This window comes from Gadus chalcogrammus, chromosome 4 (genome assembly GCF_026213295.1).
Source record: "Gadus chalcogrammus isolate NIFS_2021 chromosome 4, NIFS_Gcha_1.0, whole genome shotgun sequence".
Taxonomy (NCBI): Eukaryota; Metazoa; Chordata; class Actinopteri; order Gadiformes; family Gadidae; genus Gadus; species Gadus chalcogrammus.
In genome coordinates this window covers 12,815,598-12,831,839 of record NC_079415.1, presented here as the reverse complement: position 1 = coordinate 12,831,839, position 16,242 = coordinate 12,815,598, and the positions used below count along the sequence as shown (strand labels likewise).

General features: G+C 48.7%; 1 protein-coding gene across 6 annotated transcripts in view; it reads right to left on the bottom strand.

Moving 5' to 3' along the window:
• strbp (spermatid perinuclear RNA binding protein) overlaps positions 1–16,242 on the bottom strand; it is a 70,215-nt gene that overhangs the window by 12,807 nt on the left and 41,166 nt on the right. For 5 of the 6 annotated variants that reach the window (XM_056587868.1, XM_056587867.1, XM_056587872.1 and 2 more), the window contains exons 4-11: positions 11,371–11,684; positions 10,104–10,272; positions 9,103–9,388; positions 4,853–4,974; positions 4,022–4,117; positions 3,461–3,572; positions 1,774–1,871; positions 419–524 (exon numbers count right to left, since the gene is read on the bottom strand). In XM_056587868.1, coding sequence (XP_056443843.1) covers positions 419–524; positions 1,774–1,871; positions 3,461–3,572; positions 4,022–4,117; positions 4,853–4,974; positions 9,103–9,388; positions 10,104–10,272; positions 11,371–11,684 — 1,303 coding nt within the window. The remainder of the gene's footprint in view (positions 1–418; positions 525–1,773; positions 1,872–3,460; positions 3,573–4,021; positions 4,118–4,852; positions 4,975–9,102; positions 9,389–10,103; positions 10,273–11,370; positions 11,685–16,242) is intronic. The other variant, XM_056587871.1, reaches the window with a different exon arrangement.

Sequence of the window (16,242 nt, the reverse complement as noted above, 5' to 3'; positions counted from 1 at the left end):
GGGGGGAAATTGTGAGTCCAACGTCAACAGCCAGCCAGAATGTCGGTTAGAAAAAGCACACAGAGGAAAAAAAGGGGGCTCCAGATGACAGAGGAGTGTGTTAGGGTTGAGAATGCAGAGGAACACGAGGAGACACGGGGACAGAGAATGGAGTATAATGCTGCACACAGACTGGAGGCAGGTTAGTCGGCAGGCGGCCAAGAGGAGAGCCGACAGTCAGAATGCTAAGTAGACAGGGGGAAGAGCCGGGCCAGAGAAAGACATTAACAGATGGGGAACTCGCCCAAGGTCAGAGGTCAAGTAGACAGTCAAAGTAGACAGGGGAGGGGGGCGGGTCAACGTACAGATGGACAGGGGCAAAGAGAGGGAGACAGGAAGCCTGGACAGACAAGACAGGAAGCCAAACAACTCTATACACCTTCTTTGTCAGACCAAGGGTATTTCTGGGATGGTTTACTTGAGGGAAGGGGGTCCATCTCCAACACTTTGTAGATCTGTCCGAAGGCCATGAGTCTCAGCGCATGCTGTGGGAAGACACACACACACACACACACACACACACACACACACACACACACACACACACACACACACACACACACACACACACACACACACACACACACACACACACACACACACACACACACGGATCAGACTCCACCTTAAACACAAGTATAACATGTATCTCTCTGCGCCCCCAATGCATTGTGAAGGATGACATTTTAATCGGTTACGGATGACGTTCTCTTCTCTCCAGTTTTAACAAGAATGAAAGGCATTCTAAAACCAGTCATACACGTAAGCGGGGTTGTTTTTTAACCCGGGGTCTGTATTCCTCTCCTCAGTTGTGTTTCTCCAGACACTTGAAACGTGGTCAATAAAGCACAACAAAACCCTCACTTATAAGAGGCTCTGTCAAAGCGGGGACGTAACACACCGTGCTCCTCTCTGAATAAACCCAGACGCATTCCAGCTGACGCTTCCATAAGGAAGCAGCAACACATTACCTCTGTTTCGGGCGGGGGGGGAAACACTTAAGTGGGGATAATTAGAAAGGTGAACTCCCCCATATTGATACAGCGGGGGGGTTAGGTCACCGGCTGAACACAGCTCCCTGGCCTCATCTTCCCATGGATCTGCCGCAATACAATTATCCCCATTGACATTCTAGTCGCGCTCCGCCTGCCTTCAAAGGGAATGGACGGCGGGATTTACTGAGCCATGCAGCTCAGAGGAGCCGCACACACCGGCATGTGCACATACACACACACGCACACATTTTCCCATACACACACACACCACATACACGTACACATTCCCACACATGCACACAATCTCGCGGCACACATGCAGGCCAATGTACCCACACACAAGGGAACGCGCAAACAATCACACACACACACACACAAACACTCCCGTGCAACATACATTCCCACACACAATCGTGCAGGCACACAGGCCCAAACGCCCACACATAAAACCGTGCACATACACATATAGGCCAGTGAACACACACACACACCCACAGAACTGCGCACACTCACACACTCACACGATCCCCAGGGTATCAGTGAGAGATGGATGGCGGGTCACAGTGGCCATGGTTTCCCACACCGATCATTAGGATGCAGAACCAGAGAGTCCTGCTGTCCTGCTGTGCGTGTGTGTTTGTGTCTATGTGTGTGTGTATGTTTGTGTGCACGTGTGTGTGTCAGTGTGTACGCGTGTACGTGCGTGTTGTTGTCTGGTTTTGGTGTCTGGAGGTGCTACCTGGGCGCTGTGTGTAACGGCCTGGGCCTGCTGGTCCGTCATGTGGGCCAGGGCATCGGCGGGCTCCTTCTCACACGGGTCGTGTAGTCCCGGACCGCCTGGGGGGGGGGGGGGGGCGGGAAGCAGAGCACAATCAGACCCTGTAGTCAGCCCTTGCCACAGCCCAGCTGTTTCAGGAGGAGTGGGGTTCCCCCTCCGCAGAGTGTTTTAACACTGCTGATGTGCACCTGGTAGCAGGATGTGTGTTAATGTGTACCTGGTAGTAGGATGTGTGTGTTAATGTGTACCTGGTAGTAGGATGTGTGTGTTAATGTGTACCTGGTAGTAGTATGCGTGTGTTAATGTGTACCTGGTAGTAGTATGCGTGTGTTAATGTGTACCTGGTAGTAGTGTGTGTGTGTTAATGTGTACCTGGTAGTAGTGTGTGTGTGTGTGTGTGTGTGTGTGTGTGTGTGTGTGTGTGTGTGTGTGTGTGTGTGTGTGTGTGTGTGTGTGTGTTGGATGTGTACCTGGTAGCAGAATGTGTGTGTTGGATGTCTACCTGGTAGTAGGATGTGTGTGTTAATGTGTACCTGGTAGGATGTGTGTGTTAATGTGTACCTGGTAGTAGGATGTGTGTGTTAATGTGTACCTGGTAGTAGGATGTGTGTTAATGTGTACCTGGTAGGATGTGTGTGTTAATGTGTACCTGGTAGTAGGATGTGTGTGTTAATGTGTACCTGGTAGTAGGATGTGTGTTAATGTGTACCTGGTAGTAGGATGTGTGTGTTAATGTGTACCTGGTAGTAGGATGTGTGTGTTAATGTGTACCTGGTAGTAGTATGCGTGCGTTAATGTGTACCTGGTAGTAGGATGTGTGTGTTGGATGTGTACCTGGTAGCAGGATGTGTGTGTGTTGGATGTGTACCTGGTAGCAGGCTGTGTGTATGTTGGATGTGTACCTGGTAGCAGAATGTGTGTGTTGGATGTGTATATGGTAGTAGGATGTGTGTATGTTGGATGTGTACCTGGTAGTAGGGTGTTTGTGTGTTGGATGTGTACCTGGTAGCAGGATGTGTGCATGTTGGATGTGTACCTGGTAGCAGAATGTGTGTGTTGGATGTGTATATGGTAGTAGGATGTGTGTATGTTGGATGTGTACCTGGTAGTAGGGTGTTTGTGTGTTGGATGTGTACCTGGTAGCAGGATGTATGTGTTTGATGTTTACCTTGTAGCAGGACGCGTGGTTGATGTGTACCTGGTAGTAGGATGTGTGTTGGATGTGTACCTGCTAGTAGGCAGTGTGTGTTGGATGTGTACCTGGTAGTTGGATGTGTGCATGTTTGATGTGTACCTGGTAGTAGGATGTGTGTGTTGGATGTGTATATGGTAGGAGGGTGTGTGTATGTTGGATGTGTACCTGGTAGTAGGGTGTTTGTGTGTTGGATGTGTACCTGGTAGCAGGATGTATGTGTTTGATGTTTACCTTGTAGCAGGATGCGTGGTTGATGTGTACCTGGTAGTAGGATGTGTGTTGGATGTGTACCTGCTAGTAGGCAGTGTGTGTTGGATGTGTACCTGGTAGTTGGATGTGTGCATGTTTGATGTGTACCTGGTAGTAGGATGTGTGTATGTTGGATGTGTATCTGGTAGCAGGATGTGTGTTGGATGTGTATCTGGTAGCAGGATGTGAGTATTGGAAGTGTACCTGGTAGTAAGATGCCAGAGGCCAGACACTCCATCACTCTGCGCAGGGCCTCGCCCGCTCCCAGAGGTCTGTTGCAGGTGGCGATAGCCTTCTCACAGATGAGCTCCAGGGGCTACACACAGACACACACACGCACAAATGTTCTGAATAATGCTTAGTGTGCACTGTGTGCAAGCGCTCTCGACAGAATGCATTCACAGAGAACTGTGTAATAAGGATTTATTTTTGCAGCATTTTGATGCTACAACATAAAAGACTGTAAGTACAACTCAGCAACTGCAACACCAAATGCAGCATTGCCAACCTGCATTTCACAGGTTGATCCCATTGTAAATCAGTGATGAAAACAGGGAGATTTGTTGTTCTTTCAGAAGACGCCTTCAGCTCAAAACCAGATGGGTAGGACAAGAATGACTGTGCTTTTTAGCACTAGACTATGACAGCACTAGACTGACTGTGATAGGTAGCACTAGCCTGACTGCTAGGTAGCACTAGACTGCCTAAAGTAGGCCCCGACGGAGCAGGTCCTCCGGGCGCGTGGGGGTGGTGGAGCAGTCTCACCCATCCTCTGAGCGGCGCCCAGACGGCGTGTCTGTTGCACATGTCCCGCAGGATCCGGAGCACGATGACGCACGACTTGAGTCCGTTCACCCTGGCCTAGAGGAGCAGGGGGGGGGGGGGGAACAAGACGCACCAAGTGAACAAACGACAGGTTGATGCTTCGATTGTAGCTTGCATTACACCGTCACTCATACAGCGGCTCAGTCAGTATCTCTAAGATTCTTGCTGGGCGCTTTTGTTTGTTTTTCACTCTTTTTATCTGTGGCCTATGAAACACGCACAATATATTGTCAACACCTCGACTAGCAGTTCTAAGCAGTAGACGTTGTGAGTAGTGGGAAGGGGGGGGGGGGGGGCTACGTGGGTAGAGATGAATAGGACAAGGGAACGGGGGGGGGGGGTTATTTACATAGACTGCAGGCAGGTTCTCATAATAGCAAAAGAACAAAAAACAAAAACAACATAATGATTGTGCCACTATTGCTTTTGTAGCCTTACGATGTGTCCGTGAAGAGGTTTTACCAATACGCTATGGTCTGTATATTATCAAATATACAATTAATTTGCAAATTGTATTTATCAATTTAGGTTTAGAACCTGGCTAGAATGCATATTTGTTTTTTATGCACATCAATTTACGACCAAATCTAACTGCTGAGGGACTTTTGGAATAATTATGCATTCCCACTCCCTTCGTTGACTACACTCGACGAGCCCGCTCCCCTCATTGGCTACAGCGGGGCCAATGAGGGGGCCGGCCCTCTTCCAGGCTACATGGTCAGGCTACAACGAGCACCGGGGCAGGAAGACAGGAAGTGAGCGGGCGCCGACCTGGAACCACTTGGCGTGTCGCAGGGCTGCCAGGGCCAACAGACATGTGTGCCTGTCCAGAGACTCCCCCTCCTCCTGTTTCTCCTCCTCAGCCTTCACTCTCTGCGCTGCAGCGCTCAACACTGCCACAAAACAATAACAACCCAATGTAAAGAACAGAAACACGCACAAACGCACACGCACGCACGCACACACACACACCTGCACGCACGCGCACACACACACAGACACACAGACAGACACCGGGTGGCTGTCTGTGTGCCTGTGTGTGTGTGTGCGCGCGTGTGTGCAGGTGTGGGAGTGTGTTTGAGTGTGTGTGGGTGTGTGTGTGAGTGTGTGTGTGTGTGAATGTAGGCCATCACATTAGCATGAGCGTCAGCGTGTGAGTTCACCTTACATACACGCACACGGACATACATGGGTGCTTTCCATGCCATAAAGTTGGGTCTTTTTACCCCTGTACAGATTGCAGTAAAACCTATGTGTATACTTCTTGTTTTTTTGTTAACAACTGGGCATCAAGATACGAGAAAATAATGTTCTCCCTGCATTGATATGTAAGGTAGTAGTTTGAATATTTACGCTGTCGAATGCAAATCTGTACGGGGAAAAAGTGATTGGGGGAGGAAGGGGGTTTGGGGGGGGGGGGGGGGGGTGGTGGGGGTGTGGGGGAGGTCTTTGTGGGATGGGGAGCACCGACGGCCCCCTCTGGAAAAACAACACAAAACAAATACAGAGGGAGTCGTCCAAGGCCTCTGGTCGGACCCCCCGGTACATGGCACGGCGGGGGTCCGAGCAGGCCGGACCCAGGCCCTCATGTATTTGAAGAGGATCTCTCATTCATTTTGACGGCCCGGTCCGCAGACACGGGTCAAAATACGAGATGTTTGTTTTGTGGTATTTTCTTTGTTCTTCGGCTCTACTTAAGACACGCTTGATTCGACAGGCCCGTCGGGGGCCAATAGGACGGGCAGCAGTTGGAACGAAACAAAACAAAAATAAATAAAAAGGGGCAGAGGGTTTGAGTGGTCGAAGCGAAAGAACCAAGCGCTCTTGAAGTAGAACTGGCAAGAAAATCGGACAGCGAGCCGGTCCTCAGACCGTTACACACCAGGGGCGGGGGGGGGGGGGGGGGGGGGGGAAGGGCTTCGGTCAGAGCACTGTGCTGGCTACGAGAGCGTTCCCCGTGTTGAGAGGCCTTTGATTTATGCTTTCCAACAGATCAGGAGGGTGGAGTTGGCCAGTTGACAATTAAAGACTAAAACGCCATGGTATGCAAGGCAAGCTCAATCAAACCTAATTATACACATCACATGTAATTATGAATCCCACCGCAGGTCCTGCCAAGACCTATCTCTAACCTACCCCTGAGCTAGGGTTACCAAGTTACGTTTAGTAAGCAGCACGTCGCCAGCCAATCACGGCAGGATTGTGGGCGGGTCTTACCAGGACCAATGGTGGGATCCATAATCCCTCATAAATCATTAGGAGTGCGGTTAAGAGGGTGATATCCAGAGACGGGAATGTTATGTGAGGGAATATCAGGGGGTGAAGCACAGACAAAAAAAAACGACTGCCCGTGAAAGGTAAACCTCCATCCCATGTATATATTAGGCAGATAAGCCAACTGCACGGTAACCCGATTGAGGCATCCCTCACACCTCATCTCTTTGTTTATCAGGACATAAGCACAATATAAGATTCCCTCTCTCCGATAAATATTGTAGAGGGAGAGACAAGAGAAAGAGAGATAGATTTATATTGTAGAGGAGAGAGAAGAGATGGAGAGAAAGAGAGATTTATATTGTGGAGGAGAGAGAAGAGATGGAGGAAGAGAGATAGATTTTTAATGTAGAGGAGAAAGAAGAGATGGAGGAAGAGAGATTTATTTATATTGCAGAGAGAGAGAGATTAGATGGAGAGAAAGAGAGATACATTTAGATTGTAGAGGGAGAAAGGGGAAGAGATGGAGCGAAAGAGAGGGATAGAGATTTATATTGGCGTGTTTAAGCCTGTCAGAATGGTCCCAGCCGTACATCTAGCGGGCTATTACACGCACACACACACCCGCAAGCACAGCCACACACGCCACCAGCCCTTGCTCCCTCTCTCCTGCTCGTATCTCTTTTTCATTACCGCAGCGCCTCTGTATCCGTCCCTGCTTTGAGTTGTCGCTCTTCCACGTTTAGGGAAAACGTCCCCTGCGGTTTACTTCGTGTGACCTCTGATTGTCACTCCCACACGCACCTGATCGATCAAAGCCACCACTCTAATATTAGCCGAGGAAAGGCACACCGAGAGAAGCCTGTTTTTGTGCTCTGAATCTGAAGTACCGTGTGTCCATTTAAGTAGTGTCCATGTCGCTTGCCTAATCGATGGCATGATTACATTAGCTTGTGACATCGGCTAATCATTACATTGATGAGCCCCCCCCCCCCCTCCCCCCATGTCAACTAAGAGGATGTTATTGACCCAAACATTAGAGGTCAAACATCTCCTCGCCTGGCATACGAAGTGCTCGCTTGACCCCGGCTGCACTCGTTAGTCGGAGTAACTGCAAGTCCCAGAATGTGTGTGTGTAAGTCAGTTTGTGTATCTGTGCGTGTAAGTCAGTTTGTGTATGTGTGTGAGTGTGTAAGTCAGTATGTGTGTGAGTGTGTAAGTCAGTATGTGTGTGAGTGTGAGTGTGTAAGTCAGTATGTGTGTGAGTGTGAGTGTGAAAGTCAGTATGTGTGTGAGTGTGAGTGTGTAAGTCAGTGTTTTGCGTGTGCGTGTGCGTGCGCGTGCGTGTACGTGTGTGTGCGTGTCAGTGTGCGCGTGCGCGTGTGTGCGCGCGTGCGTGCGCGTGTACGCGTGCTTAAAGTATTATCAAATATTCATTATTATTAATTAAGTACAATTAGCAAGCACTCATTGGTTGAAAGCTAGTCATTTCCAGCTAATCTCGCGTTAAGCGGTGCTTGACGCGGGCACACGGGCGGCGGCCGATGGAAGCCACCAGGTGTTCAGAGCCAGATAAACCGGGGTGGCGTGTGATGTCAGCGTGCGCGCCTGTGTTTATGTAAGCCCGGCTACGTGCTAATCTGTGTGGAGGGTAGGGTTGACTTATGAGGGCCTTAAACGTGTCACTAGTCACGCTGCCACTGAAGAGATCAATTCCCCAGTCTTTCACACCCACGCGCACGCCTCCCCCCCCCTGTAGGTCCTACATTCTGACCAATCTGACACCTGGATGAGATGAAGGGGCATTTGTCACAGGGACAGCCAGACCTTGACCTGTTAGGGTCGTGTGTGTGTGTCTTTCAATGCATGCTTGATAGTGTTTGTGTGCGTGTGTCCCCACTTTGCAGTAAAAAGAGTGTTGACGCGTCCTTGCAGGTGTTCCTAATGGCGGCCCCACCGGCAGGGCTCTCCATACCGCTGTAGCGTTCGCCCTGATCTACAGCTCGCCCTTGCTGCCATCTCTCATCGCTCTCCCACACCCGCGTGTCCAGTCAGACAGGAGCCACCGCGATGGATGGCTGTTATTGATTGCTCTGGCCTCCGCCCACCTACCCCCCTCTCTCTCCCTCTCCCTCCCCCCCCCCCCCTACCTCTCATGACCTTCCAGATTAGGTCGTCTGCCTTCTGAAGAAATGAGAGCATCTTTCCTTAAAAGGTTTTGATGTTTTGATGTTGATCAAAAAATCATTGATTAATAAATGATTCATAATTTATTAGCATAACTTGGATGTTACAGGATAAATAAGTGCTTATGATTTCTATTCAAAAGAATGTATCGACTCGAGAGACATTCACCACATGAATACCTTTCCTTGCTAAATGAACCATCAATTTATGAAAGAGATGATTAGAATTTTTTTATTTGTTGTGGTCCATTAAAGGGTTTTTACACACTTGAACTTCCAAGCCTTGCAAGATCCCAGACGATTTTAGAGACGCACTGATGTGGAACCATGAATCTGGCATAATTAGGAAGTGCTTCAGGTACTGTAGGCCTCAGTACTTTACATAAAGAGCAAACTAGTTGCCCTGAGGGGACCCTACTCCCACTGGGAATGAGAGTTTGGACAGGATCTAGGGGACTAAAACTAAAAAGGTTAGTGGCTAGGAAATCTTGACCACGGTCCCTGCTTTATCGTCCGGTTACACGGCAACATCTGACAGAAGGAATAGTCGTTTCGGCGGATACAACAAAATGGCGGAAAAAACATTACCGTGCTGGTCGCTCTACCACACAGTGATCCTACCTCGCACGTCCTCCTCCTGGTTCTCCTCCAGCTCGACTCCCTCCTGCTTCACGACCTTCTCCTCTGGCTCCTTCTCCTGCTGTTGTTTCTGTTGTTCCTGCTGCTCCTCCTCCTGTTCTTCCTCCTCTCCTTCCTCCTCCTCCTCCTCCTCCTCGTCCTCCTCGTCCCTCATGGCGGGGGAGGTGAGCGTGATCTTCAGGGTGAGCTTGGGCTCCGTTGTGGTCTTCACCAGAATGGCCGCCTCGGGGAGGGAGCTGGTGATCTCGTACTTGCCGTCCGACAGCGTCTGCCAACGCATCAGACAGAGCGGGCGGTTCAACAGGCCGGCGTCGGACCAGGCTGCGCTCTGACTCAAGAAGCAAAAGGCACAGTGGCTGTCCGTGCCTAAGGACTGGGGGCTCGGTGGAAGCCCTCAAGGATGTCTAAGCACATCTTCAATTTAAATAATACGTTAGTCTGTGCTCTAGCACGGACGACCAAGAGCCACTTCCGCCAAGATCTCTCCGGGAGGATCCCCTCATTCCCCCGTATAACGGGTGTGTTCAGCAACGCTCTCGTGACACCAGCACTTATCGGCCTTTTGAACTCAAAGGACAAGCCTCGTTGTTTTTTCAAAACACAAACAAACCCATTACGGTGGTGAACAATAACGAGGCACACTCTGCGAGCATTTCTTAACCAGATTATCAGGCGCCCTGCGATGGAGGTGATTAAAAAACGATTTGAAAACAAAATTCTTCATGTGAAAGCCGATAAAAGCATTAATCCTCTGCGACACAATGTAGACATGCAAGGATCAGGATGTGTGTGCAATAATGAAGGTGCAGGCTTGTGTGTGTGTGTGTGTGTGTGGATGCATGTGCACCCATCTATAATGCAGGATTATGTAAAGGTCATGCATAATTAAATAATCGGTTGGTGTGCGTGCGGGCGTACGTGCGTGTATGTACGTATGTGTTTGTGTGTGCATGTTTGTTCTCGTGTGCGTGCGTGAGCCTCACCTGTATCTGTGTGGGCAGGTTCTGACAGACCGTGTCCAGCAGCGTCTCGGTGGGCTTGTCTTTACACATGAGGACCAGCTCCAGGTCCATGTCGTCCTTGATGAGCAGGCCCTTGGCCACCAGGCCGATCCGCAGCACCCCACACAGAGACCCGCCTCCTCCGGGCTCCCTGAGGAGGAACAACACCTCAGCCCCTGGTCCACGACTCCCTTCATTACCCCACGACGCCTTCCATCAGTCCATGACTCGTTATATCAGTCCCCGATTCGTTATATCAGTCCATGGCTCGTTATAATCTTCGTTATGTCAGTCCAGGGTTTGTTATAATCTTCGTTGTATCAGTCCATGACTCGTTATATCAGAACATTACTCGTTATATCAGTCCAGGGTTTGTTATAATCTTCGTTATATCAGTCCATGACTCGTTATATCAGTCCATGGTTTGTTATAATCTTCGTTATATCAGTCCATGACTCGTTATATCAGAACATTACTCGTTATATCAGTCCATGGTTTGTTATAATCTTCATTATATCAGTCCATGACTCGTTATATCAGTCCATAGTTTGTTATAATCTTCGTTATCTTAACCCATGACTCGTTATATCAGTCCATGGTTCGTTATAATCTTAGCTATACCAGTCCATTACTTGTTATATTAGTCCATTACTTCATTCGACTGGAGGAATCAAAGAGGGTCTACTATGCAGAATATTCTGTTGAGGCAGGCAGTACAGTAGACTTCCAATTGAATTGACATTCAGGTTATCAAAGCATTAAAATATTCCTTTTAACGAGTTGAGTGCCACTTAGTTAATAATGCATCAAGTCAACTGTGAATGCATTTGTTCTACGTGGCAATCAACTCATCTTTCAGCAGTTGGTTCTCTGCATTGAATAAGACTCCCTGCTTAACCAGCTGCAAAAGTTCAAACGCTAACCGTCTGGAAATACAAGTGAAAAACAGCATATTAAATCCTCCCCAGTGCAACTTCACAGCAGCCGCTTATTTGTTCAAAACATGAGAAATGATCAGTGTCTAAAATAATACAGATTCAAAACACTCACAACACAAAATGTGATGCATCATTTGAATAATGATACTTTCACCTTTATCGAAAAGCAAAATATATGAATTATATCTATGCTAAGTTTCTTCACCCATGCAGAAACCTAGGCAGGTTAGCGCTGAATACTTGTGACTCTTAGCACGCCTTCTAAACTACCCGATTCAGGCCCTCCATTGCCATGCTGACGAGTGTTGTACCTGTATCCATCTGCGTCTTCCTCCTCCTCGTCTGCAGGCTTTTCCCCGTGCTCGTCCCCTGTGTCCTTGTCCCCTTGGTCCTTGTCCCCTGGGTCCTTGTCCTGCTTGGCGCCGGGCTCGGCCGGGCTGATCGCCGTCACGGTGCCGACGCCGTTACTGTTGCTCCGGTCCAGCCAATCGGAGACCTGCTTGAGGGCGCACTCCACGGTAGAGACCAGCGATTGGACGGCTTCCAGGTCATGCGAGGACGGGTAGATGGTGGAGTGCTTTGCCATGACATGGCGGTCGTCGTTGCCGAAGGAACGGAAGGACCTCTGGAGAGGAACAACCCCACAGGGGGGAGACGGCGGTGAATCACCAGGAGGCAGTGATGCGGTGCAACAACACAACACAACACGTTTATATCACATCCGTCCAACCAAAAGCTCATCTTTGTTTCGTCGGTTTGATGGGGGATAAAACAAACAAGAATTGGAACAGAAAGGAGCAACATGGGCACAAGCACAGACACGCGCAGAACACCGTTCTATCTGAGAGGCAACGGCAGCACTCTTGAGGTCTGCAGTGACGGATTAGGCTTTAATCAATCACTGCGAGACGCGCCGTGTAACCACTGGGGACCTGGCCCTCCCTCTAATGCATACTCAAAACAACCAACGCTCATACATGCACACAATTGCACAAATATGCATACAGTGAACGTAACGAAACAGACATAATAAAATAATAACAGGCACAACTCCGAGGAAAGGTCAGATCGACGGTTCTCACATGCTCTTTGTACTGGGTTGTGTATGTGAGTTTGGGTGCGGTAAATTACCCCTCATGTGAATGACACATTTATAATCAAGAGATCAATTTTAACCTTCATGACAGATACCATTTAATTACACCAGCCTTGGCACACCACTCACATGCACAGGGCAGGTGAGATCCAACGAGCCAAACCTATCTCTCTTTGTACGCACACACACACACACACACACACACACCAGCTGTCCTAATTCAATCAGTAAACTGGTCCATAGTTAATATATGCTTCTTCCTCTGCTGCTCTGCATGAGATTAAAGAGGAAAATGGGGGATGAGAAGGATGAATACTAATAAAGGAAGGGCTGGAAAAATATACCAGAAAAAAAAGTAAAATACTAAGCGTAGGCATGGAGCCAGGAGTTTTTTTATGATCTATCTTCCTTAAACGCCGGTAGTGGACTATGTCTAAGGGATTATGATGTAAAACTCTGATGGGGGTTGATCGTATCGCAATGCGGAAGCTATACAGCGGTGGTGGGGCAAGTGAGGACACACACACACATCCACACAGGAGAGAGAGGGAGCGAGAGACGGACAGAGACACACAGACAGGCAGAGGGGAAAGCACGGGAAGAGGGAGGAAGATAAGAGAGAGAGACATAGAGAGAACACAGACAGGGGGAGAGAGATATAGAGAGAACAGAGACAGAGGGAGAGAGATAGAGAGAACACAGACAGGGGGAGAGAGATATAGAGAGAACAGAGGGAGAGGGAGAGAGATAGAGAGAACAGAGACAGGGGGAGAGAGATATAGAGAGAACAGAGACAGAGGGAGAGAGATAGAGAGAACAGAGACCGGGTGAGAGAGATAAAGAGAGACTGAGGTAGTGTGATGAAGAGACGAACGGGGAGAGAGATAAAAAGAGAGACTGGGGTAGTGTGATAAGAGAGAAGAGAGAGAAGAGAGAGAAGAGAGAGAAGAGGGAGAGGGAGCGATAACGAGGGAAGAGCGACAGAGGGGGAGAGAAGAGCGAGCGAGAGAGACAAAGAGAGTTATAAGTGGTGCTTCAGGGGTGACTGTTATGAGGTTAGTGTTGCTCAGCTGGTTTATATCGAAAACGATTAACTCATTCGTAATTCATCCAAGTAACTAATTATGTTTTACTCTGTTGACTTGTGTACTTAATGAATAATAAAGAAAAATAACTGTAGATGGTTAAAATTTAATGGAATAATTGCAACGTTGTTATTTAGCCTCAGTTGGAAGGGAGGCGTAAAGGTCTTCATGGCAACAACAATAAGTCTGAGTTGAATCAATCCCACAACGACCAGAATGCGAGTTAATGGACTGCAATACACTGGGGCTCCTCTCAGGGGGTAACATCACAGGGCTTTCATAACTATTGAGTCAAAGCATCCTCATTTAATTCAGTTACACCCCACTTCAAATGTCTGACAGTGCGGGTGATGGTGTGTTGCCCAACAGCCATCTGAGACGACCGTGCTGTTAAAACCACGTCATATGCCTCAGAATGTTTCATGTTTATGTAAATGTTGTGTGTCCCTCTATCGCGTTGCTTAAAGCGCGACACCCCACCACTGTGTGTGTGTGTGTGTGTGTGTGTGTGCGTGTGGGGATGACGTTGTGTTAGGTAGTAGGGAGCCTGCTGACCCTTCCCCAGGTGACTGTGGCGTGGAGGAGGCCCTGCCCCCTGGTCCGGGGCCCCCTTTCAAATCAACGTGGTCACGATGCTGTGCTCTCTGTTTTTGATTGTATTTTTGTGCTCATGGCCCCACTCCACCTTTGGTAATCCCGATACATAATCCAAATATATCAACGTCGTATCAAAAGTAAAATCGGATTCATCTCCTGTGTCATTTGAGAGGGATGAATGAAAAAGCAATTTGTATAAAAGAAGAGGATCAACTCTAATTGAAGCGATCGGTCGTTCAGAGTTTGTGGTGTCCAGGACATAGTAAATAAAGTGCTATTAGGGGGTATGCTGTAAAAGGACTGTGTGTGTGTGTGTGTGTGTGTGTGTGTGTGTGTGTGTGTGTGTGTGTGTGTGTGTGTGTGTGTGTGTGTGTGTGTGTGTGTGTGTGTGTGTGTGTGTGTGTGTGTGTGTGTGTGTGTGTGTGTGTGCGCTCTGAGCGCTGCTTAACAGGCGTCGGCTCGCCAGTTTTATGAGCCGTTGCTAATAGGAGCTTCCTCAGCCATAAACCGTGTGCTGTAACGAATGCTTGTGAGTGAGAGAGAGAATGGTAGTGTGTGTATGCAAGTGTGATAGATCTATGGAGGGCGGGGTGTGGGGGGGATGGGTCCAGCATGTAAATCAAAGCAGTTACAGCTGACTCCTTGACAGGTCTCTGGGAGCTGGGTGGGGATGGGGGTGGGTGTCGGGATGGGGGGGGGGGGTCGGGATAGTGTTGCACGCGCGTCACCAAAACGATACGCCAGCGTTCGGCCCTGTAACCCTCGCTGCAGCGCTAGTTATTACAGGGACCTCATTCCTGGAAACACCACGGGGTTCTTTACGATGTCATCCATTCGAAATACACCGGTCGGGATTACAAACATGACATGTTTATAACGTCGAGGATATTACCATTACGATACCAAGTTGCATTTGGATTTTATTTGGCAAAATCACAACGATAACAAACCAAATCCCTTGCCATACCGAGGATGCCATCCGTGACCCAATTCACAGAGGAATTCATTCCTGAGTCCCTTGACATTGAGGTTTGGGTTACGAGCTGGAGTACGGCGACGGGATTACAGCGTCCTGGAGCGCTCATTACCTGCTCTGAAGTGTGACCGCCTCAGTCGGGACAGCGGGACTAGTATGACAATACTGTGTCACACAGTGTCCTTGGGACCGCTGTGACACGCCAATGTGAGGAGAGCGAGTCTCCGCACTGACAGTGAGAGAGCGAGCTAAATAGGTTCATCAGTCATTCCCTCTCATCTCTGACTCTCTAATGGTGTGTGTGTGTGCGCGTGTGCTTGTGTGTATGTGTGTGTGTACTAATTCATAAGACCATCCTGTGCTTTATTCATGCACAATGCGTTGTAGACAACACCAGAGGCTAATCAGTGTCAAACATCAGCAAGTTTCTGAAACTCCTGACGACACCACCGAGACAAAGAAGCACAGTATTATTGTTCCTCTTCCTGAAATCCCGCCAGCACGGAAGCAGTCCAGCGAGCAGACATCCTGACAGTCAACCATTAAAGGCTCAACATGGAGGGAGACGCATATTCGGCAGTGATGCAAAACATCACACGGTGAGGGAAGTAGTCATGGAGAGCTATTTGTGTGAGCAGAAATAATATGTTTGCTATGGTTGGGGGGATTTAGAAGACAAAAAAATTCCATCTAACACGACAGATTCACATGGAATACCGTTATCTTTGTAGAAGAAGAAACCTTTTGAATGTTTGGCCTGTTGAGAGAAATGGAGGCCAACTCGAGAAAGATCAGAGCTCACTTTTGGTCAAAGCACTGAATGATTTCCCTTGCTAGGCAGGCACAAACGTAGACGCCTTTTAAACCAACTGTTAGGGGTTACATAAATAAACCTGGCTGTGGGCGTGTTTACCGTCCTAGCTCGGTTCTGCAGCTATAGCCCTGTTGGTCCCAATGAAAGGAAACACAATCAACACCCTTAAGCTAAAAAAGTGCACATTTTATATATAGCCTACTCGAGAACTTTGTGTGTCAATAAACAACATATTGGATACAGATTTGTACAAAATCTACAAAACAACCAACCAACCACACAATTTCACACTTTCTCCCGACTACACAACATCTGTGTGTGTTCAAATGTTTTTAGCTCTTTTTTTAAAACCACCCACACACACACACACACACACACACACCCCCTATTCATCCTCAGACAGGGAGACCAATGTTACGTAAACGCTCAACCGAGCGTGCACAAATGAAACACGCGTACATCAACACCTAGGGGCCCTCCTCTGAAACAGTCCCAATCGGGGGAACGCGTGGCCCCGGCCTGATGTGTGATTACCCTGAGCCGACATCGCTGCCTCTCCGCGGGGACGCCGCTTCCGCCGCCCCCCACACAGACGCGCATCGCTCAGGCACCAAA